Source organism: Parasteatoda tepidariorum, chromosome 3 (genome assembly GCF_043381705.1).
Source record: "Parasteatoda tepidariorum isolate YZ-2023 chromosome 3, CAS_Ptep_4.0, whole genome shotgun sequence".
Lineage (NCBI taxonomy): Eukaryota > Metazoa > Arthropoda > Arachnida > Araneae > Theridiidae > Parasteatoda > Parasteatoda tepidariorum.
The window spans coordinates 9,718,711-9,744,948 of record NC_092206.1 but is presented as its reverse complement, the minus strand read 5'-3'; the positions used below and the strand labels follow the sequence as shown (position 1 = coordinate 9,744,948).

The window sequence follows — 26,238 nt, the reverse complement described above, 5'->3', positions numbered from 1 at the left end:
AAAAAAAAAAACAGGCAACCTTGAAAACTTTTTGCCTGTAAAAAAATTTCAATTTTCATTTTTAAAATTTATTTTAACATATTTTTGATTCCCTTATACCATATCAGCTTACTGTCTAAAACGATTATTTTCTGTTATGTTAAATATGACACAAATAACTTTATAAGTCAATAATTTGTTTATTTATTAGTTTGAATTTCTTAAGTTTAAATGTGTAAACTTAAATTTAGTTTTATAAAATTATTACTATCTTAATATATTTTGATTTCTATTATTTTTTAAAAAATATACTAGTTTAATCAAGAATTGTGAAGAAGAAAAAAATTTTCTTAAAAAAATTATTATCAAAAATTTTTAACCATACACAAACTTTACTTTCTAAAAATATTTTTAAAAAGTTATTGTAATTAAAAAAAGTTTTAGAATTTTTTTTGGGAGGAAGAGAAGCGGGTGGGAGGAATTTTAAAACTCAAAAAAACTATGTTTTACAGAAATAATAGGCTCTGAGAATTTTCTGCACCCCTGAAAAAAATAAACCAAAAGAAAAAGTGATCATTTGCAGGAAACGAACATTCACGAAAAATGCTTTGGACCTAACATACTTAAAATGGATGAATTCTGACGGAGGCTCATATTCAAATTGAAACTGAGATTCAAGAAAGTTGGCCTTGCTGAAATTACAAATCACATAGTTTATATCAGAAACAATAAGCACAAAAGAGTATTTCATTGAAAGAAGTACACAAAGCATGATTCAATTATTTATTTATAGAAAGCAATTTTCACAATTTAAATTAAAAAATATGGAAGTTTTTACTTTATTTAAAAAAAAAAAAGAATTTCAAAAAAATTATTGGAAACTATTTTTTTGTACTTAATCAGTCTTATGGGTGTCAAAAGTAAGGGATCAGATATCTTCAAATTTCAATAAATGTTCTCAAATACTTTCTTTTAGAACAGAAAATGTTCTCAAATCTTAGCACATGTCTTAGGAGTTAAATATTTCATAATTTAAACTCTTGTGAATACAGATCAGGATGTGAAATTTTAATTGTTCTCTTTTGAATTAAAAATTAAATCTAAAAAGTGTTAATCTAGATAATATCTTAAAAACCCAATATAACTAACTAGACCAAGGAGGTTTTTTTTATTTTTAAACCGGGATTTTTTAAAACCCAGACGATAACTGAGCAAAGCAATACATCTATTAAGACTTTGTTTTAATAGGAATTTGAACGATTTTGTTTGCAACAATCTGTTCATTATCAATCTAGAAACAAAAATGATTGCTGATGAACCGAGCTAGCATAAACTTTAAAAAAATTGTAAATCATGACATTTACAATTAACGAGACTTACTCAAGGCATAAGGAGATGTGACTGGTGAATCGGAGTTGTTAATTGGAGGTTTTTCTTTACCAAAGGGAGTACTGCTCAATGGACTTCGTTGTTTTAATTCATCATTTGGAGATAGAGCAGTTAATTCACATGCAGAATCAGCTCTTGAACTGGGATCCATTCTTTGAGGAAATGTGGTGTCCAATCGTTGATCCATTCTTAGGACCTGGGAAAATGATTTAAAACTGTTATCACTCAAATAAGAAGAATCGGTCTTTGAAAAGTCCAATATTTTATTTTATTTTATATTAACAATTTTATTTAATATTTCTATCTTAATTGGAAAAAATAATATTACAAAACATTCAGAGAAATAAAAAGACTTAAAAGTCTAACTAATATTCCATATTGGATAAATTCTAGAATGTTATCAAATTTCATGAAAGAAATCTAATTTCAGAGTGAATTGATAAAAGCAATTTTTATTTTTATTTTTTGCTGTTTTTCTCACCCTCAAAGAATCACCTTTTTAAACTCCAGAAAAATTTAAAAGCTGGTGGTAAAATATCGAGGAATCAAAAAATTTTAACTATTTAACCACGATCAAAAAAATTTGAAAATAAAATATTTTTATTACAAGTGACCAACTCAATTCCTTAAATTGATATGAAATTAAAGGCTGTAAAATTCATGATAATCTCACAAAATTGTTGTCACCACTTTTTAATTTTTTTCCGATCCTAAATCTATGCTCGATATAATTACCCCCTGTGGTCCAAACAAAAATGGAAGTTATAACATGAAGTCGCTATATCGAAAATACATAAAATTAGCACAAATATTTATTTATATTTAATAAATACTGAACATATTTCATCAATAACATGGTACATTTTAAATAGAATTATGAAACTCATTAATAAAGTTTTTTTTATTTTAATAAAGTACTAGTACTATCTAAAATAATACATTAAAAATTTTTCAAATGGCATCTTTTAATATTGGGCATAAACTTTGGTCAATCATTTAACGGAGAGCGAAATTGATGCGCAAAGCAACCCCGAATCGCAATTATAAACATTATCAAACTCATCAATACAAAAAGGACCATAATATTACAAAAGGGACAAAATCAGATTTCACCCTAAAAGACGTACTTTGTACGGTAAAGAGGACCATCCAGGAAGCCTAGTAAAGGTCTTTAATAAAAAAGACAGCGATTAACATTTACTAAAACCCAAAATTAAATTTAATTAGGTATTCTTGAAACAGACATTTAAAAATTATTAATTTTTTTAAAACTAAATAAAACAATTTTTAGATTATAAATATCTATAAAATAATTAGAATATAAATATCTATAAAAATAGGTATAATTTTGGAACGTTACCAAGTTGTTCTGTTATGAAAAATATAATATAATCATGAACAAAATGACACTATGTTCTGAATTATATTCATTAATATGGTAGCAATTTATGGCACATCTAATAAATTAACATATACATAAATAAAAATCAACAAATATATTTTTAAGTTTAAATTCGGAAAAAAATTTGCGCTTTTAAGTACAAAATTATTCTTATTAAATATATATATATAATATTATAATTTTTTAATATATATAATATTTATACATTGTATTAATATACTTTGCTTTGGCTATATTGATACAATATTATAAACCACTCTTTTTTGCAGATGTAATCGTGTGAGCTGGTGAAAAGATATCTTTTTTTTTNTAAAAGACAAATAGTTATATTGAAAAATTACATGAACTAAAGTAGACATGAGCACAATGCAAGTACTACTAACAGCCCTAGGTTGACAATTCTTTTGTATAGAATCAGAGCAGTTTTTGAGCAAAAAAAAGCAATACTCATCTTTTTTTAAAACAAAAAAGGAAATATTTTTTAAAAAAACTTTCGACCAGCTACTTGATGGTACAATATTCGATTAAAAATGTAGTTACGGCCTTGCCAAACGCTGTTACAAGAGGAACAGCGACGTCTGACTTAAAGAAAATACTAGCTATCAGGAGGATGGGTAAAATGCAGAAGATCTTCTCTTCTACACATAAAAGAGGAAAAAATAGGTAAAATAAGTAAAAATGCAGAAAGCTTCTGCAAAATGCAGAAGGGTTGGCAGCTATGTGAAAGAGATGTCAAGCATAAAGTCCAGCTTTAATATTTTTAAATAAAATATACAGGAATTTTTATATATAAATGTGATCGATGATTTCTTGAAACTTCTGGACTTTGGATTTCCGGAAACTTTCAGATCGCGGTTAGCGAAAAATCGGGAGGACAATCACCCCTGTATATACATAAATATAACATGCATAAAAATAGGGCGACATAAACTCTTCAAATGAATGTGACTTACATGAGCAATATTTGGCACACTGGCAGTTTTCCTGAGAGGTTTTCCTTGAGCAGCAAGTAATTCTTTAACAGCAACTTCCTGTTATTTAAATTGAACATTATATTGAGAGATGAAAAAAAAAGATATTTTATAAAATAGAAGTGAAGTTTAGAAATATACATACCTGTCTCAACCTGTCCAACATGAGAATACTCTCAACCGCTGATACACCTCTCGTGTATTTCTCTATATAACTCTCCCCGTCATTTGTGTGGGCATCTTCTCCAGAAGCCGCCATCAGGGCTAACATCTCTCTGTTTTCTGGATCTTCAGATGCCTTTAATGAGAAAACATTTTTGTCTTCTATAATAGTCAACTAACTTGTAAAAATTGATGAGTTACACAATCAGATTAATAGAAAAAAAAGTATATTTTTAAATAAAAATCTTCATCTGTATTTAATTAATCAATTTTAAACATCCATATATACATATTTTTTCCTTTTATTTTCTTATAAAAAACTCCTTTTATATTTTCATATTTCTGGAGGAATTTTCTTTTTAGATAAAAGATTTTTTAGTTGAAAAGTAATCCCTTAAGCTTCCAAGATGGACTTAACAAAGAGTAAAGGTAAGATAAATTTTCAATTAAGAACTAGAGACTTCAAAGTTCAAAGGAAAATTTATGTGGTTAATACCACAAATCAAAATAAGAGACGTTTCAGATTTTCTTTAAAATTTAGCTTTAATTGTTTAAAAGTGTTTTGCACCATCTCTTACATGATTTTATATCTTCTTTATTTTATCTGATTTCATTTTACTGGTTGCAATGTTATGGCTTTTTCTTATTACATATCAAAGTAACCAAACTTTGAAAATTTTCTTTAGTTACAAGGAAGGATTAGAATAGACAAAAATAAATGCACAAGAGAGTGAAAAATATTTTTTTATTGACGTAAAAAAAAAAAGTGTTCCGAATAAGGTTGCATTATGAAAATATTCAATCATATTCATAGAAATTTATTTTGTTTTCTCTGATTTATAAATGTAATTTTTTTTGTGTCTTTTGTAAGAAGTTACAAATTTCTCAAACTTTTCTAGGGATTTGAAAAATTTTCTTGATTTTTCCAGACCGCTACATACCCTGCAGAACCAACATGAGTAACCATCATCAGATTGATTTACGATGATCCAACATAAGAATAGCAACTTGTTTGGATGGTTTGTCCCTGTTGAACCAACAATTTCCATCGTAGTTTCTTAGAAATCAAATGTCGGAACAATCATGAGCCACCATCACCCCAATATCAGAATTTGGTCTGATTTATAAAGGGCCAACATAAAAAAAAATGGTTTTGATAGTATATTCCTGCTGAACAAACAAGAATTCCTATTAAACCATCCTGAAAATGTATAGATAATAGAACTAACATGGATAATCATGGATTGTTGGTTCACGAGAATAAAATTCTCTTGGTGGTTAACCATCATAGTATTAAAGTAGCATTTTCCATCATGGAATGATGGAAGTTTGTTGGCATTTCAAACACCATGAGCACAGAATGGAAAATGTTGGATGATGGTGACCATCAAATAATATTGGACCATCATGAATCACACTAAAACCAACATAAACCATCATAATTTTTTGATAGGACCATCACGAATTTTGACTCTGGAACCATACTTATAACTTTAAGTTATATCTTTATATATGGAAGAAATAATACTTCCTCCTTACACTATAACAAATAATACAAGCCTTGAACTTATTATTTTTTTTTTATCAGACTGATAAAAAAAAGAAACCCAAAATGTAAGTTAATCACCATGAAAAAAATTGAAGTAAACAAAAATATCCAAACAAAACATTTGAGGTATACAAATTACTGATCTACTTCTAAAAAATAAAGCATAATTTTGTATATAACCTACCTTTGGAATGTTGGATACCATTTCATATGTTACACCACTCGTGAAAAGGGTGTCCTGTAATATTTCACAACAATTAGGATAAAACATTTTACTTTATTTATCACCTGCTAATGTAATGAAATTATTTTATGAAGTTTCAGCATCAAAAGAACAGTCACACTGTTTCTTTATTAATGTAATAAAGAATAATAATATGAGTTCTAACATGACAATTCTCAATTACAAAGAGTACAGACTCCCATTAGCAATAAAAATGCAGATTCCCATCAGAAATAAAATTCAAAATTGTAAAAAATTTCATCTTATTTCATTTTGTTACAATCAAACAGGAAGTATTTATGTAAATAGAAATTTAATTACAGTAGATATATTCTCGCTATATCGAACTTCGATATCTCGAAAATCTTGTTACATCAAACAAATATTTTTTCCTTTGGCATTACATACCCGCCTATAGTTAATTTGAAGGGTTTCTTCTCAAAACGTTGCTATTTCAATATTTTTTTCGAAACAGAAAATAGATTTTCTCAGAAAAATCACAATGTAAGTTCATTGTAAATCAATCATTTTCTATTTAATGCATAATTATTTTTGTCGTACTTTTAAAAATAAAATTATCATTGTTGTATTTAGACTTATAGTCAACTATCATTACATATACATATTTAATAGTAGTTATTCTTATGTTTATTGACTTTACTTTGTAGAATAATATTTCAGAATATATTTTTCTCCTTTTTAGAACATATTTAGTTCGGAACTTGTTATCTCAAAAACTTGTTCTCTCGAAATCTTTTTATAGTCTCTTCAACTTTGAGATATCGAGAGTATACTGTACATAAAACATTTTTTTTTAAAATAATTCATTAGGTTTAAATCAGACAACCCTGGAAAGCGCATGTAAAAAAAAAGAACTTTTTATACAAAAAACCATTTCAAATTTTGAACCATTCATTCTATTCCCTTGTAGATTATCTTATTCGATACAACATGAAAATATACATGAGAAATAATGTTTCACTTGTTTAGTTAGCAATGTCAATTGTGTAATTTGTATTTTTTCAATTTATGTTTTACCACTATGCTTGAAATACAATGTTTTTTCACAAAGTTGTCAAAAAACATAACCACGATTTCCAATTTCTATTTATTGCTCAGTTAGCATATTAGTTACACAGGGTGGCCACTCATATCTGGTAAAAAAAATAAAAAATTCCCTGTGTTTTTCCTGTACCCATTATACACAATATATTAAGATGAAACACAATTACTGTGTTCTTGTCTGAGCTATACTGGGCTAACTATACTAGTTTTAATTGCATGAAAAATTAGAGAGAAAAAAGGAACAGCTGAACATACTTAAATAATGATATAGTAAATGAAATAGTTTAATATAGTTAGAATATCATCCTTAAATATCCCATAGTTTATGGCATTGAGTGGTAACCATATTTTAAAAGACAAAAATAAGAAACAAAATTCCTTGTATTTTCCCAGTTTGTAAAGAAAAAATCAAATTTCCTGTTATTTTTAGATGATTTTGAAATTCCCTGTATTTTCCAGTTTTTCACTGTGGAGTGGCAACCCTGATAAATAAAAAGAAGGTTAATTATTATTTTGTACATTCTTAAAGAGTGAAAAAAAAATCAACTTAAACCATTCAACTTTATCAGACTTAAAAAATATGGTCATAATTAGCCCCAACTTATCCTACATGATAGAGAAATGTTTTAAACCATGGGATTTAAGCAAAATCAATAAAGAGTGAGTAGCTAAACATAAAAAGCTGTTTTAAGAAATAATGTTAATGGAATAGAGAGTGTTAATAGAGAGCCCAAGAACCACCCAGGAAACAAAAAAAAGCATTACGATGAAGATGGACTTACTATGTAATTTTCAATTTGACCCTGAATATACAGATGCCCCCACAGACACTAAATAAAACAAACACACACAATAAATCGCAAAGCTGGGAACTTTAATATTGTATAAAAAGGGAAGATTTTCTAATATTTATAATATACTGGCCCCTGTGGCAGAACACGGCGACATAGTTGCAGAATGTTACAGAAATCTTGCAGAAAGATTTTTCTTTTCGGAAGGAAAAAAATGTAAAAAAATTTCCTGCAGAAATGTACGCATAAAATTTTAATTGCGTATTTAAATAATCACTTTTTATCGCGTTCAATTTACGCCAATAGTGTCGTAAATCCATGTTGTGTTTCGATTGTATTTTCGGCAGTTATTGATTTTTGCGTGGTTTTTAATGATCCCAATATATTTCAGACGCTGTGGGAAATTCGGATCCTGCATTCGAGTATTTACTTTTTAAGACAACGATTCTATGTTGTTGTTTTTTTTGGCAATTATTGCTTTGGATTTCCAAATAGTTTTTAAAATTCGATATTATGTATTACAACAATCAAATTTTGAAACGAAACGTGCATTTGAGTAACCCTTTTTGGAAGAGTCTGATTTCGTTGCCGATCTGTTTTTCGGTATTTACTGCTACAGATTTCAGGATTTTTAATTACTTTTTTTTTTTAACTTTGATGATGATTTATGCGAGAATATTGCCCATATTATTAGAATAAAAAATATTATATATAAATGAAAATAATTGCATGTTTTTTTTTTTNTTTTTTTTTTTTTTTTTTTTTTTTTTTTTTTTTTTTTTTTTTTTTTTTTTTTTTTTTGTAAACACAGTGATTTTTATTACTTTAAATTAGTAACATTCATATTTGTTATTATTGAAAGTATCTTGCAGAAAGTTATTAGTGCAAGGGAGTTATGTTGTAGAAAGCCCGAAAAAATTCTGCCACAGGGATACTGGCATAACAGGAGAAGTTAAATTAAATTATTTATTTACTGTAAAAGAAATATACTTCTTTTTCGTTCACTTATTTTAAGCTTAATTTGTTTTCACTTTTTTTTAATTTTAGCATTTCTTACAGACATTTTAACATTTCTTAATTCTAATTTTTTTTTTATTTTAACATTTTTTACAACTATAAAATGAAACAAGCTGTTAGCTATTGAATACAATTAAGGGACAATGTTAGGCATTAGAAAATAAAAACTTCAAGCAGCAAAAATTAGAGACACATGTAACCTATTGTGCTGAACTAGATCAGATGACCTCATGGCAATGATTTGATCAGTTGTAGGGGTGCACAATAGGGTGGTTTTTATTAACACAGGAAAAAAAAATTTACATCGCATCTTTTACAGCACCTCCTAAAAGTGTACCATTTGGTATAAAACCAATATTTGGAAAGTTTCAGCTCAAAAAAATAATATTTAGAACTCTGGTCCTTATCATTAAAGTTTGAGGGGGGGAAAGATTTTTCCCAAAAAATAAAATATTTCCTGCTATAAAAATCGAATAGGTGGTGAATAAACAAAAATTTGGGGTCAATTTTTTTGGTTTTCGAATTTCATCTTTTACAAGCATTTATTAATGATTCTACCAATAAAATCAATTTTTTAAACAATGTTAAAAGAATGTGCACATTTTGTTAACTACCTGAAAACAGTTCAAGTAAAATAATACTAAGATTTAAGATCGGAATGTATAAATTTTGCATACAAAATAAAAAAATATAATCAATTAAAAAATCCATCTATTACAAAAACAAAATTTAATGTGTGTTTCAGAATTTTTTTTAAAAAAAGGAAAGAAAAAAGGAAATTTGCAAAACTAAAGGCAGTCATAGTCATAAATAACTCCTCCTATGAAAACATTTGCAAAACATGTAGTAGAAAAGGTAAGATTTCCACAGAGAAAGTAATAATTTAGCTTTTTAAAAAATTCAAAGAGTAAAAAACTTCAAATGTTAATAATTTGAAAATATTGTACACATACACACTCTATAAACATCACATACTAGCTGAAAACAGTTTTTCGCATGGGATGAAAAAAAAATTAAACTATTACTAAATCATTAGTACAAAATCATACACAAAATTGAAAGATGCAATTTATAATGCAATTTATAATGCTAAAATAATACCAATTTTTTTTAAATTTATTTATTTGTATTTTTATTCTTTGACAGAGACTTTAAATTATTAGGTTAAGCAAAACAAGTCTTAAGTAGTTCATACCGTTAGAATGATGCTATTGCCAATTCATGATGGTCAAAATTTACCACGATATCATTTTCTCAGGTACTTATCCCTTTCGAAAACCCATAAAACATCTCTTTCTACATTATTTATATTAAAATTGCACAGTATTAATGCAGTTTTAATACACTTATTTTATCTACATCAGTATATATGGTATTGATTAAGATGCCATAAATTACCATAATAAATATCAAAAGTGCCTATTATGAAATTTAATTAAGCATCATTTGCTTTAATAATAGCATGGCTATTTTTTACTTTTCTTCTAAACAAATTAGTACAATTTCACAATTTCTGCTATTTAGTACATAATTTTTTTTATTTTTTTTATTTCAGTTATAGTACCCATTAAAAAAAATTAAGCATCATTGTCATCAATGATAGCATAGTGATTTTATTTTTATTTCAAAAAGCACCTACAGTCGAACTCGTTTATAACGAGCACAAAGGGACCGTAACATGTACTCGTTAAATCAGAGTGCTCGTAATGAACGGGTCCTTAAGACAGGCGTGCAACCAGAAGAGGGGGGGGGGGCTTGAGAGGTCAAATGATTGAGTTTACTTAAAATTTAATTAATACTTACTTACTTTAATTACATTAATTAATTTAATTAAATACTTTTCTTAATTTAATGACAACTAACCCCCTTCCCTCGCATTTCTTTATCATTTTGAAAAAAAGATAAGACAGAAAGACTAGAAAGATGATTGCAAGACAGAAAAATATTGCTCGCTAAAACCGGGTCTTGCTCGTTAAAAGCGACTTCTGTTCCATAGACTTAACATTGATCCAACCAAAAATTCTCGTTTCCCTCGGTAAATCCGAGCTCATTATAAACGAGTTTGACTGTATTATGAAAATTAAGCATTATAGGCATCAATAATGGTATGGAGATTTTGAATGATTCTCTTAGATGAATTTGTATCATTTCTCTATTAACTTTTCCCCTTACTACACTGCTTCCAATTTGTGCCTTTTTACCATTTTCCTAAACAATTTAGTACTATTTCTCTATTATTTATATTATAAATACTCCATGGTTTCACAGTACTTAAATACTAAACTGGAAACGTAGTCCGACCTATGACCTTTATCATCGAGTTTATCTGACATAAAGAATAATTCAATAGCTAATAACGTGCAATGAAGTCCTTTTTTGATTAATGAGAGCTATGAGCAAGCAAACGTTACTGACACTATCTTTGAACTCGTCTGCTGCGTCATTAATAACAATGGCACAATTTCTAAAACCAATGAGTAAATTCAATTTTTTTAAATGTTACCCCTGAACAATCAAATCAAAATATTTATGATTTGTAGGATCAGGGACTAAAATTGACCCTTTAACTCACTGTCTGAATTTCATAATGATAGAATAAACAGTTCTGGAGTTATAAGATATATACACACAAACAAACTCTTCATTTTATTATAGATAATTTGTCTACTCTTCTTTTCATTTTAAAGATGCTTTAATATTTTTTATTAGCAATTAATTAAGTTATTATCTATTGATATAAAATAAATATAAATTCATCGAATTAAAAGCTAGAATTTTTTTTCTGTAGCTTTTTGCAGAAAAAGGTTGTGCACCCCTAAACTGTCAAATGTTTGAGGATCTATATTTTGAAACATAGGGCATTTTTATAGCAGAAAAAGTAGAGTATAATCATTAGATGATTAGACTTTGAAATAATTGACAAGCAGTGGTTGGTTTGATAGGGGAAGAGAAAGTAATTAAAATATGAATACTTTGTGAATAAGAATAAAAATCTACTTACTTGTCTAACAATCTTTTTCTTTATTTTGTCAGCAATAGACTGCCTCTTGTAAACGTTGATGGCTAGACGTTTGCGCAGCATTACATCCATGGTGGCCGGATGACTGAGACGGACCGACGCTTTTAAAATCAAATAAATACGATCGTTTGGTGAAGTGGCTCGGTTTAGATGAATGGAATCGTGTATGGATGAGTCCCACGCCGCAGTAGCGCACACCTGCAAAACGCAATACATTAATTCACAATAGATTCAAGACCAACCAATTCTTTTACATTTAAAAATGAACCTTCTCATTTTTCTTACCAATCCTATTTCTTTCACAGTTGTACTAAATGGCTCACTTTTTCTACTTCTTATTTATTCAATAAACTAATAAGCGCATAAATATATTAGGATTAATTTTAAAATTTTTTCTTTTTTTAGAAGGAAAAAAAAATTTAGATTTTATTGAAGAGGGAAACAAAAACTTCAAAATGAAATTCTATTGTATAGAATTTTATTGCTTACAGACTTCATATTTTTTTAAAATTTATTATAACAGACTCTCGGTAATAAACATGCAAGTAAAACTATTTAGTTACTTTTTTTTAATTCAATTAAACTAAATAATTCAAAATATTATTCACAGTGAAGTTATACAAAAAATTTTCTTGGAACAGTGCAAATAACTAAAAATTAAATTTTTATAATTACCTCTTTTTCACAGTATTTTACAATAGGAAGATTAAAAGACTGGCTGCCATGTTCTTTGGGTAAAATGGAATTTGCTCCGGCAATGCGGATTTCTGCATCACCTTTAATGGGGACACTCATATCATCCGCTAAAAAAGAAAAACAAATCAGTTAATTTGATTGAGAAGCAAAGTTCGCATCAAGGAAATCTTCACGAAAATCAAGAAAAAGAACTAACAACTGGTTGTAGAAATAATTTGGATTAGCTATATTCATTATAATATATCATAAGTATTGTATCCTAAATCCAATGTAGCTATATAATTTTAACTCATTAATTTAAAACATTTTAAACATTATCCAAATTCTTCATTCTAGTTTAATCAAAATAGTATTTTTGCTTACATTATTATTTTATTACTTTTTGTTAATTGTGATGCCTTTATTTAGATTTGAATAGTGAATAAACTGCCTGCTTTCATTTTAAATAAAAAAAATCTCGTTGACCAGGAGTTGGCACTTGGCTCCGCCTTCACAATCGTGGTATCGGATGATACTATTTCGTTATTTTGGGGAGAATGATGTGAAGAATCCTGAACAAGGTAGCTATTTGGCGATTGTATGATAAAAATATTTATTTCGCACTCTTTATGTACATTTTCTAACATTAAATATTTCATAAATTTGATGATATTTCTCTCTTTGAGTGAATAGTTTTTTTTTTTTTTTTACAAACTATTCACTTTTGAGAAATTTTGCTGGGAAAACAGCAGTTTTTAAATTTAAAATATATTTAATTAGCTAGAGTATAATAGCAGATGATAAAGTGAAGTAAGTGATTAAAAAATAATTCACAGTTGGTGTTTGGCACGCATAAAGGGTTGTCTCAATTTCAAGCTCGGAAACGTTTCTCCTCTTACTCCCGCACTGAAATGAACTCTTCGTCCGAGGAGGTGGAGCTAAGTGCCAACCCCCAGTGAATGAACGATATATTTTTTATTCTGTTTTTTAACCATTAAATAAATAAAAGCAGGCAAATTGTATTTAGCTTACTTAAAATCATTCTTAAAAATTAAAGGATTGGTGTGATGGTTTTATATTTAGAATAATTTATTCTTGTCTGATGAGTTTAACTCAGAATATTACTCGTTTTTAAATCTTTTTCGAAGCACCTTTAAACTTTTACCATTAAAAATTAATTTTCATCACTCTCTGGCCGTTTCCACCCATTTATCAAGAATATTTTCACACTCACAAGCAAGCAGCATTTATTAATAAATCATATTTCCTGATGCTCAAAATTAAGTGAGATTAGGTTACAGAATAATTAATCTTTTCATCCTTGATAATTAAGAGTACAATTAAAGAGCATATAAACAACAACTATTTAATTAATAATTGAAAAGCTATGAATATGCTAACAACAACAAGAATATGCAAATGACATTTAACTGAAAAAAAAGGAAACAATTTTTAGAATGCATGCAAATATTAGGGTACGTTTGCGAATTATATTTTTCTTGTCAAGCCAATTTCTTACATTAACTTTTGAATTTGGGCTAATTTTTATTCCATTCTATTGAATAAATATTATTATAAATGTTATTATAGCCTAATTTTAATTCTTAAACACTTAAGTGTTTTCACTTTCCAAAATAAGCTCTCAAAAGTATGAAATATAGATTAAATGAGACGATGAATGTCATAATATACTTTAGAAAATAATTTAATAATAAAATAAGAATTTGTGTGCTCCTATAGCTCAAAATTCTTTTGTGTTAGGGTACTAGAATTTGAACAGTAGGTTTAAAGAGCACTTGCAGCATACTGTCCTAAAAATTGTTCATAAGTTTCAAATAGTTCATTTAGAGGGAAGTTCGCACAAAAAAACGAATTTCTTTTTTCATTTGTTTAGAAAAAATACCTGAATGTTTGTTTTTTGTATAAAGAAAAATGAGTAAATAATCATTAAATCAGTATTTATCAACACTATGAAATAAGGAAGAAAAGTGAAAAATATAATTAAGATATAACAGAAAAATAACAATTAAGTTAGTCAAAAAAAATTAAGGTAAAGTTGGTCCACCATTTACATTTCGAAAAATAACAGATAAATAAACTAGAAAAGTTACAGTTAAAAAAGACTTACCATTTAGATCTAGAAAAATAACAGGTATATGTTTTTCCATTCCAGGAGGAGGGTCCCTAAAAATATAAATAAACACTCATTAAAAACAACTATTACATAAAAATAATAATAACCATAAGTAGCTAATTAAAAATTACATTTTGAAAATAATGGGCTAAAAACTAATAAACCTCATTCGTTCGTTACATCACTTATTCCTAATAGTATGTTAACTGGTTCTAATTTAATGGAATTTAAGTTTATCATAACTTTTGATTGTAAAAATTTCACATAATATTTTCAAAATATGTTAACACAATTCAGAATTTCAATAAGGTGCAAATCTTTTCAACACTTATTCAAAAACAAAAGAATTAATTGTTATAAAAATTGCATTGAAAAATCCCTATAAATTCTTACAAAGCAAAATTTTGTTTTAAAAATGAATGCTTTGTGGACTTAATTACATGACATAGATTTTTATGTTAATATGTAGGATAGAAATTGGTTTTATTGTTTTTCAAAATATTCTCCATGATGATCAATACACTTTTGCATGCATTTGAACCAATTTTCAAAAGCACTTTTTCCAGTCTGATTGAGGTAACTCCAAAACATGCGTTTTGAATGCATCAACCGCTTCTTCGGGGGTCGAAAATCGTTGTCCACGTAATTTATTTTTGATGTGTGGGAATAAGAAGAAGTCATTGGGTGCCAAATCAGGGCTGTACGGCGGATGACCCATCAGTTCGATCTTTCGCTCCGTCAGAAATGCCTTTGTTTGAGTCGATGTGTGAGAGCTCGCATTGTCATGANAGGTCCTGGGTTCGTTTTCCGCACGCCGAAGACTCCCCGTGTAGTAAATGGTGACTGATTCAAGTTAAATCTATCGAGTTACTAAGTCCTCTATGTTCGCATAACAAATCAATACCTCTGGGGGAACTGATCCAGGAATTTCCTAATCTTCTGGATTGATTCAAAATTACAAGGCTACGGAGTTGAACATTAGTAGTCGTAAACCCATAAAATTGGGTCGGTAGTTCAACGACTGATATAAAAAAAAAGTGCCGTCACCGCTTAGTGATGAGACACCCACGGCATTTTGTATTTTGTTTACGTGCGTTGTTTCTCGATAGCAACTGTTTTTTTCAGTGTTTCTGGTGGACGTTTCCAATGTTTATTTTTTCATTGCATTTTTTTACTATAGTAATAGAATTATGTAAAAGTGACTAAGAAAATGACGTTTCACGAAAGAAGAGTGCTTCGGCTATCTAATAACTCCCACAAAGCTTCTTGAGGGTTAGCCCGTTCAAGGAAACAACTATCTCCCGCTGATATTGTTAGCAAGTATGCATGTTGAACGCTCACGATAGAATATCGAGGTACTTTGTTTCGAATTTCTTTGTACTGCCAAAAATTGAGCAGAGATCGTATGATCTATGTTCAATTTCCAATTTCTAGTCAATTGTACTGGCCAAGTTCCAATTTTCAATAAATTGGAACTTTGGCCAGTATAATGAAGGAATGGGACCGATGGGGTACCAATAGGAGCTTTTCTTTATGATTCCGAATTAGAGAAGAGCACATGCTCACGTGTGTTGGAAAACGATTAGAAACGTCTAGACAGCTAAGTACTGTGCACAGCTAAGGAAGGAAGGTGATCTTGTGTTCAAGGAGAAGAAGGGGAAAGCTATAGGTAGTAACTCACACGCAACAAAGTTTTCCGAAAATGACAATGAGTTGATTGAAACCTCATATTAACTCTTTCTAATGAGAAATTAATCATTATTCAAGGAAAAAGTCTAGCCCTGATTTAAATTATTCACGAATGTTCGATGCATTCAAAAAAGATCTCATTGATAGCAGTCAGATCTTGACAGAATTACAGGTTTATTTTATATAAGGAATTCCGAAAAACATACATTTGCGAAACCCTCAATCTGATACTCTCAATACTTATGACAAGTTAGAAGCTAAGGTTATCAGCTCTAGAGAGAAGCAAGATGCAACCAATCAACTGGATTTGCCTGTTTGTAAAAATGTAAAGAAGCTCAAGAAGCGATGACACAATGCTCCCATAGATGTTTGGGAGTATGGTTCTAAAAGGCTCTCAAGTGGTTTGACAGTGTTTTGCATCAAGTTTTATTTGTTCCTACTTTAACTCTTTCAAGTATATTTTACTCCCGCTAGCTGGCATGCTACAATTTCGCTACACCTAACAATGATGGCTATATAAATATGTGGAATGACAGCAATTGCAAGCTGAGGAGGAAATGAAATAACACCATGCTTATTTAAGGTACTAGCTAGTAAAATGTACTGGCTGACTAAAAAAGAATTAGCTTTTAGCTGCTATCGTATATTATAATTGGAAAAATATAGTAATTTAAACATCAGTGCTGTAACCCATGAAAAAAAAACACTTTAAAAATGATGATAGAATTTGGAAAAAATGTTGGAAACGAAATCCAGAATAAAAAAAGGAAATTATAAAAATCAAAAAATAAAGTATTTCAACTTGTTCAAATCATTCAAACATTTTTTTATATGAACTCTATATATATATATATATATATAGTTCCTGAACTGCTTAAAAAATAAATAATAAAATACCTTTTATCTAACACAATTAATCCATAATAATTGAAATAATCTATATAATTTATTTTTTTCAGGTTGCATGTATAATAAACATAGCAACATTAAATGCATTATATTTCAAATTAGAGCTTTCTGAAAAGTCATTGTATAAACAGATAGATTTTCAAAATGCATCAGATTTAAAACATATGGTGTTGTGTAATCAATATGGTGTTGTGTAAATTAATTTTTAGATTAGTTCTTCAAAAACAAAATAAAAATATCTTTCTATGGGAGAGATTTTCAAATGCGGTTTGACTATAAATTAGCTGCGGTAATGGAGATGAGATACCTAATGGTGTTATAATTTGAGTAAAAACAATACACGCTCCAAAATGTTAAATATTTAACATTTTGAAATGACTCTAGCATTTTGCATCAAAATTAAAACATTTTTGACTAAAAAAAAAATCAAATAAAAGATTTCTTATGTGCTCATAGAGAAATTAATTTAGATTTTTACCTTTTATTTATGTTTTAAAATATACAATTATTTACCACACATTTTGTTTTAAAAAGAAGAATTAAAGAAATGCATACCAGTCTGCTGGAGCTCCGGGTATTCCAGATTTGGGAGCAGGCACTAAAACAGTATTCCTTTCTTCAGTCAGGCACACCCACTGATCAATCAAGCTCTGCTCTCTCTCAATATCCTGATCTGATTTGTCTATAGGAAAATAATACAACATTTTTCAATACCATAGAAAATATAACCATATATAAACTCTATTGCATCATTCCTTTATTCAGGGAGCGTAGCCAAATCTCTCAACAAAAAATAAGCACCTTTAAAGTACTTTTTAAGCACTAAATTTTTTTTTTAATATACATTAACAAAATGCAAAATAATTTTCGAAAACTTTACGTGATCATGATAAAATAACTAGTTTCGGACAAAGAACTCTTTACTTGATTATACTATCCACAATAAATAGATCAAGACATTTTTTCGGTTCAATTTCAGAGAGTGGAAAATGAAGCCTGAAAATGAGAATATCTTGCAAAATGCAACAGAGTTGCACACGAGAGTGAAAGAATTTCATCGAACTCATCTCAGTAGTCACTCCTAAGTATTTCATCGAGCAAGTAACGTGATTTGCGCTTATATACGTTATGAACCAATGGTACACCTAAATGAATTGTGGTTGAATGAATTGTGAAAACGTTGAATAGAACAATGCGAAAACCTTGCTTTTGCATAATACGCAGCGAAAATTGACATGGTAAAGAAAAAAAATCTCATTTTTGAAAAGGGAAAATTAAGTATTTTTTTAAAACACCCCTTGAAAAAAAAACCTTTTAAGGGCTTTATTATTATGAAAGAAGACTATATATTTTGAAAAATATCATCTTTTTGGGGAGTGAATACCATAAAAAAAAGGTGAAAAGTTTCTCCTCCTAATACTTTTCATTAAACAAAAAATGAATTTCAACTTTGACATAGCTAAAAAATCAATGTCAATGACACTTTCATATCACAATAATTCTTTAACACTTATCTAAATATGCGCAAAATTTTACTTTTTATTTTACTTTGCATCATGAAAGAAAGAAGAGACCATGCCAAAAATTTCCTAAAACAGACAGCTGTGATAACAAGGGAAGCAATGTCACATTTCTTAAGCATAGAAAGAAATAAAATATCTTCTTCATATATTTTAAAAGTAATTATAAATTTTGGCAGGAACATCAAAATGGCGCTAATCAGACTATTGTAGCACAAATGTTTATAAGGGATACTTTCTAGATTTTATGCATCTATTGAAGAAAACCACTTAACAACGTATCTATTTTGTAAAATACATATCACTTATAATGAGACAATGGAAAAAAATGATACAAATTCATCTACTAATAAAATTTAGACAAATATTGAGCAAAAAGAAAAATTTATTTAAACATGTGCAGCTCTCCTAATATAATAGCAGATATAATTTTTAAGTTATTAGACAGCAAAACCTGAATGCGTTGAAGACTTTAATTTTCATTAGTAGAAAATATCTCTACCTAACAAACTTCAATATAAATAATATGGCAGAAGTTTCAAAATGCAACTTTTTTGCTCGTAAAACTTCTTTTATAAAAAGAGCTGTACACTTTGAAAAAATAAATACTAAATGAGTTTGAAAAATAAATTCTAAATAATTTTGAAAAATAAATTCTAAATAATTTTGAAAAATAAATGCAAATATTTTACATCATTCCAAAAAAAAAGAAAATTTTTTTTAAAGCAGTTATTAAGAAATAAAACAAAAAGCAACTATTTATCGTTAAAAACCATCAGGATTAACCATTATTTCTCATAAATGATATTTTTCATTTGGACAGTACATTTTCACTGTTGATCATAGCTTTCTAGAAATCAAAAAACTGAGAAAAATAATACTATCTAACCTTTCTTATTGATGATTTTTTGTATTTGACTATCTAAGTACTCTCTTCTTTTCATTAAAGCTTCCGACCATTTCTCTCGTAAAAGAGTCAAATCTTCCTCTTGATAAGAATCCAAAGGTTTTTGCAGTTTGGATCTTGAGCAAATGCTTCCAATGGATACACTAGTTATTGCTTCACATATAATAGGCAATGTTCCAGAATTGTGTACAGGCCTAACTCTGACCATCACTCGACGTTGTTGACCCTGAAAAGAGCAACAGTGAGGAACAGTAGAAAATAATACCTTCGACGTACAATTGTTTGCTAAATACCTGACGCAGTTGATAAACACCACCCGTTGCGATGTCAGGTCTTGGTATGACTTCCACAGCTGCATATTCACCCATATCATTCAATTCTTGAATTTCAACCCACAGTTCAATTTTTCTGATCAGTTCTGACCACCTAAAAAAATTTGTGTATGTAATGTCACTGTTGGATTTTGTTGAATAATGAAAAGAAACACTCTAATTGAAGAAAAGTAAACAGATCTACTCTACAGTACAGTAAAAGGTGAATTTTCATTGATGACCTCTTGTTTTTTTAAAACGACACATGGTGAATTTATTCTTTATTTAGAAAGCTTAATTAAAAACAAAAAATTTTATGGCAGGCACTGAACTTTCGTTCTTCACCCCGGAAGATGCCGGAAGTGTTGCTCACTTAACGCTACCCAGTGGGCACCTGTGAACCTAAGTCACTGTGGTGAGCAACAGTACGCACACCACAGATACCCGTTTATAGGATGGGCCACAATCACAGAACATCAGAGAACAAAACACAGAGAGAAACATTCATGCCCTGAGCGAATATGAATGTATTTATTATACAAATATGAATGTATTTGGTAAAAGACTATTTACTACTAAATGTAATGCAATAAGTGCCGCGTTTATTATACACAAATATGAATGTTCTAGTAAAAATAAAAGTGTTTTAAAAAATGCGACGTAACATTATTAATAGCAAAATGAATATAAAAATAATAATCTAAAACTCACCTGTCTGCTAATGACCGGGACCTCATTAGCTGAACATCTAAGTCCCAACCAGGCTTTGAGCTGCTGAAGCCTGCACTTCTATGACCCCAGACCTCGATAGAAAGAGCGCCATCAGTGCAGTATTCAATAAATTCTTCCGAAACATTAACTACGAATTCCTAAAACAAAAGTAATCAAACTGTGGTAATGCAGCAAGACTGAGAAAATAATTTTGGACTATTTCACAAAGAAATTAATGCAGCGGGTATTAATATCTGATTACAACCAACTTATCAACAATTAAAAATAAAAGAGAAATAAAATTTAAAAAGGACACTATTGTTTTTTAATTCATTACATTGCAATTACCAACCTTTGAAGATAGTTTATTCATTTACCTGAATGTGTTCAAATTTGAAGGTCATGCAATCTTTTCCTTTCCTTGAAGCAGGATACTCAGGGTTTACTATGGGCGGAACAACAACGGCGTCTGGATGACCCCAGAAAACATACTGGCAAAACACAAAATTCGACAGAGAAGGTGGCAATCCAGTGGCAGATTTAATTGAAAGCTAAAGAGTAAGAAAATCAGTGAATAGCTGATAAATATACCATCCAAACAAAAAAAAGCATAGTTTATATCATTAGTGTCATGAGTGTATATCATGAGTGTGCAAAAATAACAGAAACACAACTCAGAACTTTAATTTTTACAAAAACATGTGATGAAATTAAATTTAAAAATACAGATATTGACAGATTAATGATAAACATCATTATTTCTACTGACAATTTACAATAATATGAGTTATATAGTTATTACTCAATAATAATAGTTATTACTCATATTATACAATAAAAATCTTAAAAACACAGATGTAATATTTAAGCTAAAATTAAATAACTATAGCAGTCTTTGCATAGGGTTTATGAAAAAAATCAGGACAACATTTTTAAAAGAAAATCAGGAAATTTCTGTACAGTATACATATGCCAAACTATCTTTATAAAAAAGGAAAATGACAAACAACTATTTCCATTTGCCTATATTTGAAGCTGATAAAGTTTTTTAAGCGAATAATATCTTATTGCTTCAGTTTCTTGGAATTATTTATTTAAAACTACATATTTATTAAAAACATATTTATTAAAATAATCAAATTAACTAGGATAAAACGAAAATAATGTTTAAAAAACACAATATATTTCTTCCCTAATAAGAAAAAAAAAGGAAACATTAGAATTAGAGGAAAATTTATTAAGCAAATTAAATAAAAAGAAGACTTGAATCTACTAAACAGAAAAGATAGTAAAAAGAAGTGCTAACATAAATATTAAAAGGACAGAGCAGACTATAAAGAATAGCTCAATTGAATTTTCTTTAAAAAATATTTATCTTCAGATTTATGAATGAGTAGAATTAATTTATTGAGTAGGAAATTAATTTATTGAGTAGGAAATTAATTTATTGTGAAAAAAAAACCCTCATAGCATAATAGAATCACTGGTTAAAAGAGAAAATAGCAATCGGTTTCATTAAATAATCCTCTGATTTTGGTAATAAATAATCATATGCTTACATTTTTCAGATTCTTTAAATCCATCATCTTAAAATTCATATTTTTATTCATAGTTAATGTTATGAAAATGGTACGTTATGAAAATCAGGAAAAATCAGGAAAAAAGCTAAAAATCAAAATATCTAAGAGAATAATTATTCTTATCAGGAAAAAAAGAATACAAAGAAAATAGATACCCTGTAATTGAGTATAGTTTGAAAAGTAAAAATAACAAGTTTTTTAAAGAAAACAATTTTTAGATATACTGAAATAAAGAAATAAATAATGTCTAGTATTCTTAAAACAAACTTAAAAGTCAGAAACTAAATAAGGATGAAAAAACTCATTTTAACTCAAGATTAAATCTCCAAAGTATAAATAATATTTTACACAAAAATGATGAATAAGTAAAAGTTTGAAGAAAAAAAACATTTATGATAAATAAATTGGTAAAGAAAGTTATAAAAATAATCTTAAGTATAAATACAGCGTTTGTCTAAAAAGTAATGTCAGTGGGTCAATTAAAAAAAAAAATCCCTTTATTGATTAATTTGAAAAACACAGTAAAAAGTAAGTAAATAAGTTCCTCTCGTCTCCTAGACATTATTGCTTCTAGTAAGACTTCTGAGAAAAGACTTTTTCCAGAATGTCTTTTAGTCTTGCGATAAGTCTCTTATCAACTGTCCCGAAATAAAACACTTTTAAGCAGGGGTTTGTCCAGGGAAAATATACTACCATTTAGTGGCACCATCGCAAATTCAACTTTAAGAAAATCGGTAGTTTTACAAAAAAACTTTTAAAAAAGCAAGTTCTCATGCAAACCCCGTTCTCGCTGCAATCTATGAAAAAGAGCTTTTCTGCAAACTGTCTTTTACGAAGAGGTAGCACGTGTTTGGTCAGATAGTGCATTGTGGTAAGCCTAACTGGTCGCTTATGCCATATCAAAGAGAGCTTTCTTTCTTCACCGAGTTTTTTTTTATGAAATGACGAGCCCTCTATAAACTATACAGGAAGTCAAAATTCAAACATTATCTTAAACATTACTGTAAATTTATTCTAACAAACCTGTATTTACAATGAAACATTTTTGTAATGACTATATTCCATACAAATAATCACACCAGATTTTCATAATAATAAACTTAACTTTATTAAAAATTAAAAGAAACTAGTCATTATTTTCATATTCGAGCATCCAGCTCTTAAACAACCAAGGGAGAACCTCTCCCGACCAAGATAAACATGCATCTACCTCGATTCCTAACATGCACCCGAAGGGGTGACACAATGCGCCAAGTGCGCCTAAACGATCGCCAAACAGTTGCCAAACATTACAATTTTTTTCTCTGTGAACTTTTTTCTTCTTTGTATGACCTAGTCGAAAATGTTCTCATAATGAAAATAACTTTTAGCGCTAGTACTGTTAAATGCATGTTTTTATTAAATTCAAGTTGAAATTGAACTATGGATAATGATTTTTTATGGATTTTTAAATTTGGGTACAATTTTAAGTCCAAGATTTTACAATAGCAAAATTATTTTTGAATATATGGGGAAAAATATATAGAAATTTACCAGTCATAAATAATTCTTATTTGTAGTGCGAATTTTTGAAAATTTTTTCTTACTTCTCCATATTTTTGTGTTGATTTTTTAATACAATTTTAAATTTTCACAAATTATGCACCTCTAAAAAATAACTTAGACAGACCCCTGACAAGGGAGTTTTTAAGTGCACAAACAAGAAAATCTCTGAGTGACTTTAGGGTGCTTAAATCGGCAACAAATTAAGTTCAGAGGAAGGTAGAACAGCACTCCCTCCAGTACTAATTCTAACCAGTCCAAAGGCACTGTAACGAATATTATCTTCGGAATAAAGTCACTGACATTACTTTTCAGACAAAGCCTGTACACAAATATATTAGCCTGTATTACTTGTATAGTGATTTGACGACCAGTGCTGTTATCACTGGAATCATCTTTTATTTCTGAACTGCTCCTTTCACTCTCCGTTTCACTGTTTTCTAAATTATCAGCAAAACTACCTTCTATCCGACAAATTTCAACATGAAGTCTACCAGCAACCTGAAGAATTAAAAAATAAATAAACTTTTTTGTTTTAAATAAAATAATAACAATAATAATAAACTATAATGAGAGTGTAAAAGATATTTCAAGTTATGAAACCAGACTCAAAAATGTACTTTTAAATGTTAAATAAACATACTCTTTTTATGACGGATTGAGATTCCTAACCATCAAAGCATGGGGGTTAGTCGCTATTTGGGAAATAAGGTTCAGAATTGGCCAGAAAATCTGTCAAAATTCGGGACTCATTAACATTAAATTTACCTTTTGCATACTTCATCACATCTCGAGAATGAACTTTTTAAGCATAGCGGAAAAAAATTTAAAGCAATTAAGTTGTAGAAGGAAAAAAAATTTGTTGTAATGTATACAAATTTTTAAATAAATTTTAAGTAATGACCTTTACGTGGCAAAATACAAATTAAAACGAAATTTGTCGGAATTTTAACTATACAACTTTTCTAAAATTTTATTTCCTAACTTGAAATAATCCCTGCTTTAAATAATTTCCATATTTAGTGTTAAGCTTTCGAATCATTAAGATTTGAGAACTAGAAATGCAAAATGACCTAACTACCAAATAAAAAAAACATTTTTATTTTAAAGGAAAAATCTTCAAAAACCAAACTAAACATTGAGAGAGAATGGCACTTTTACAATGCGTCATGCACAGTGAAGTGGAGACCATTCAGTGCAATCAGCTCTCAGTAAAAAGACACTAGGCATCTAGTTCACGTCAACTATGATTTTAGCGTTTCAGGCGGACATTTTCATTGTTTTTCTTTTCTTTATGCTTTAGTGACAGAATTACAGTTTGTCTACGGTAAAAATTCCCCTCGCCACAAAGTCTGAGGCCGTCTGCTGCTATACAAAATGCTGAAATAAGAATATTGCATTTCTGAGAGAGTAGCTTCTCTTCACTCTAGGACTAACACAACAGACCGAACTAAAAGATTCCTTTTCTCTCTCTGAACAGATCCAAAACTTGCCCTACTTGAAATAGTTATACCTTGCTACTATAGTCGCTGCCACGGGTGCAGACAAATGTTTAAAGTACTCATTAACAAGTCTTCAAGTACTCTACTGGCTTTGATTTAGGCAGACAACTGCACCAGACAAAATAAAAAGAGGATGGTGCTGTTTGTTATATTGTATTTAGTTGCAAAAAAAATTTTTTTAATGAAAAATAACTTTGCTTAAATTTTGTTGCTTTATTCGTTCTCCACATCTAAAATCTTAACATCAATAAAATATTTTCGAGTATGTGGAAAATTGATTAAAATAAATAAATAGGTAAATTTTTATGATAAAAAATAACAAAATTAAGAAGGGTTTTCAAAACTAAACACAAGGAAGTTAGGTTATTATGTTTGGTATTGTTGGCTATGAGCCTAAAGGTGTGAAATGGAAAATGCCCTAAGTACCAGATGCGAGTTTTTTTCCCTTTTGGGCTCTCCTGAAAAAAATTTTCCTTTTCAGACTTAGGCCATTTTCCATATCTAGTCTTAGAATAGAAGAATCCAATCAGTGCATCAAAAGTTATTCAGGGTGTTCCATTTTTTTTTTTTTCAATTTTTGGCACTGCACATTGCATTTTTAGAGAGAGTGAGAGAGGGAAAAAAATATATAGATACCTCTCCTTGTTGGCTAATAATAGGAACCTGATAATCCAATTTTACATCATGAAAAAGGAAATCTAAAAACACATTGGCCACACCAATGAGATTATGATTTTCTTGACTTTCGTAAAATGGATCCATAGCCTTTGGCGGCAACCCTTCCTGAAGAAAAGGGAGAAGACATTAATTCTGCAATATCTCTTTTTTATCATCAAACATACAGTGTAAGTACATACAATGTATGTATGTACATTACTTACATACATTAGATATACATTCATTGCATATACATACTACATTGGATGAACATGTACACATGTACAAAACATGTAGGTCCAATACATGTACATACATTTGTAAAATATATAAATTTTGAATGTATATATGTACAGCATTTCCATGTCAAATGTATCTACCTACGTAAAATACATGTATGTATTGTATAGATGTACATGCATACAGTGGACATGCTTATATTGCACATATGTACACACATATATTGTACATACACATACATGCTTTAGAATAAATAAATTGTACATGCGTGGGACATACATATATCTTACATAT

At 28.9% G+C, this 26,238-nt stretch overlaps 1 protein-coding gene across 1 annotated transcript in view; it reads right to left on the bottom strand.

The window, feature by feature from the left end:
* LOC107441478 (Kinesin heavy chain 73) overlaps positions 1–26,238 on the bottom strand; it is a 129,414-nt gene that overhangs the window by 16,811 nt on the left and 86,365 nt on the right. Inside the window, exons 19-33 of the mRNA XM_043045685.2 lie at positions 25,684–25,830; positions 23,897–24,046; positions 20,801–20,974; positions 20,424–20,581; positions 19,695–19,827; positions 19,384–19,627; positions 17,530–17,656; positions 14,371–14,426; positions 12,243–12,370; positions 11,550–11,765; positions 5,637–5,690; positions 3,887–4,039; positions 3,724–3,801; positions 1,360–1,564; positions 603–671 (exon numbers count right to left, since the gene is read on the bottom strand). Of these exons, the coding sequence (XP_042901619.1) occupies positions 603–671; positions 1,360–1,564; positions 3,724–3,801; positions 3,887–4,039; positions 5,637–5,690; positions 11,550–11,765; positions 12,243–12,370; positions 14,371–14,426; positions 17,530–17,656; positions 19,384–19,627; positions 19,695–19,827; positions 20,424–20,581; positions 20,801–20,974; positions 23,897–24,046; positions 25,684–25,830 (2,092 nt within the window). The remainder of the gene's footprint in view (positions 1–602; positions 672–1,359; positions 1,565–3,723; positions 3,802–3,886; positions 4,040–5,636; positions 5,691–11,549; positions 11,766–12,242; positions 12,371–14,370; positions 14,427–17,529; positions 17,657–19,383; positions 19,628–19,694; positions 19,828–20,423; positions 20,582–20,800; positions 20,975–23,896; positions 24,047–25,683; positions 25,831–26,238) is intronic.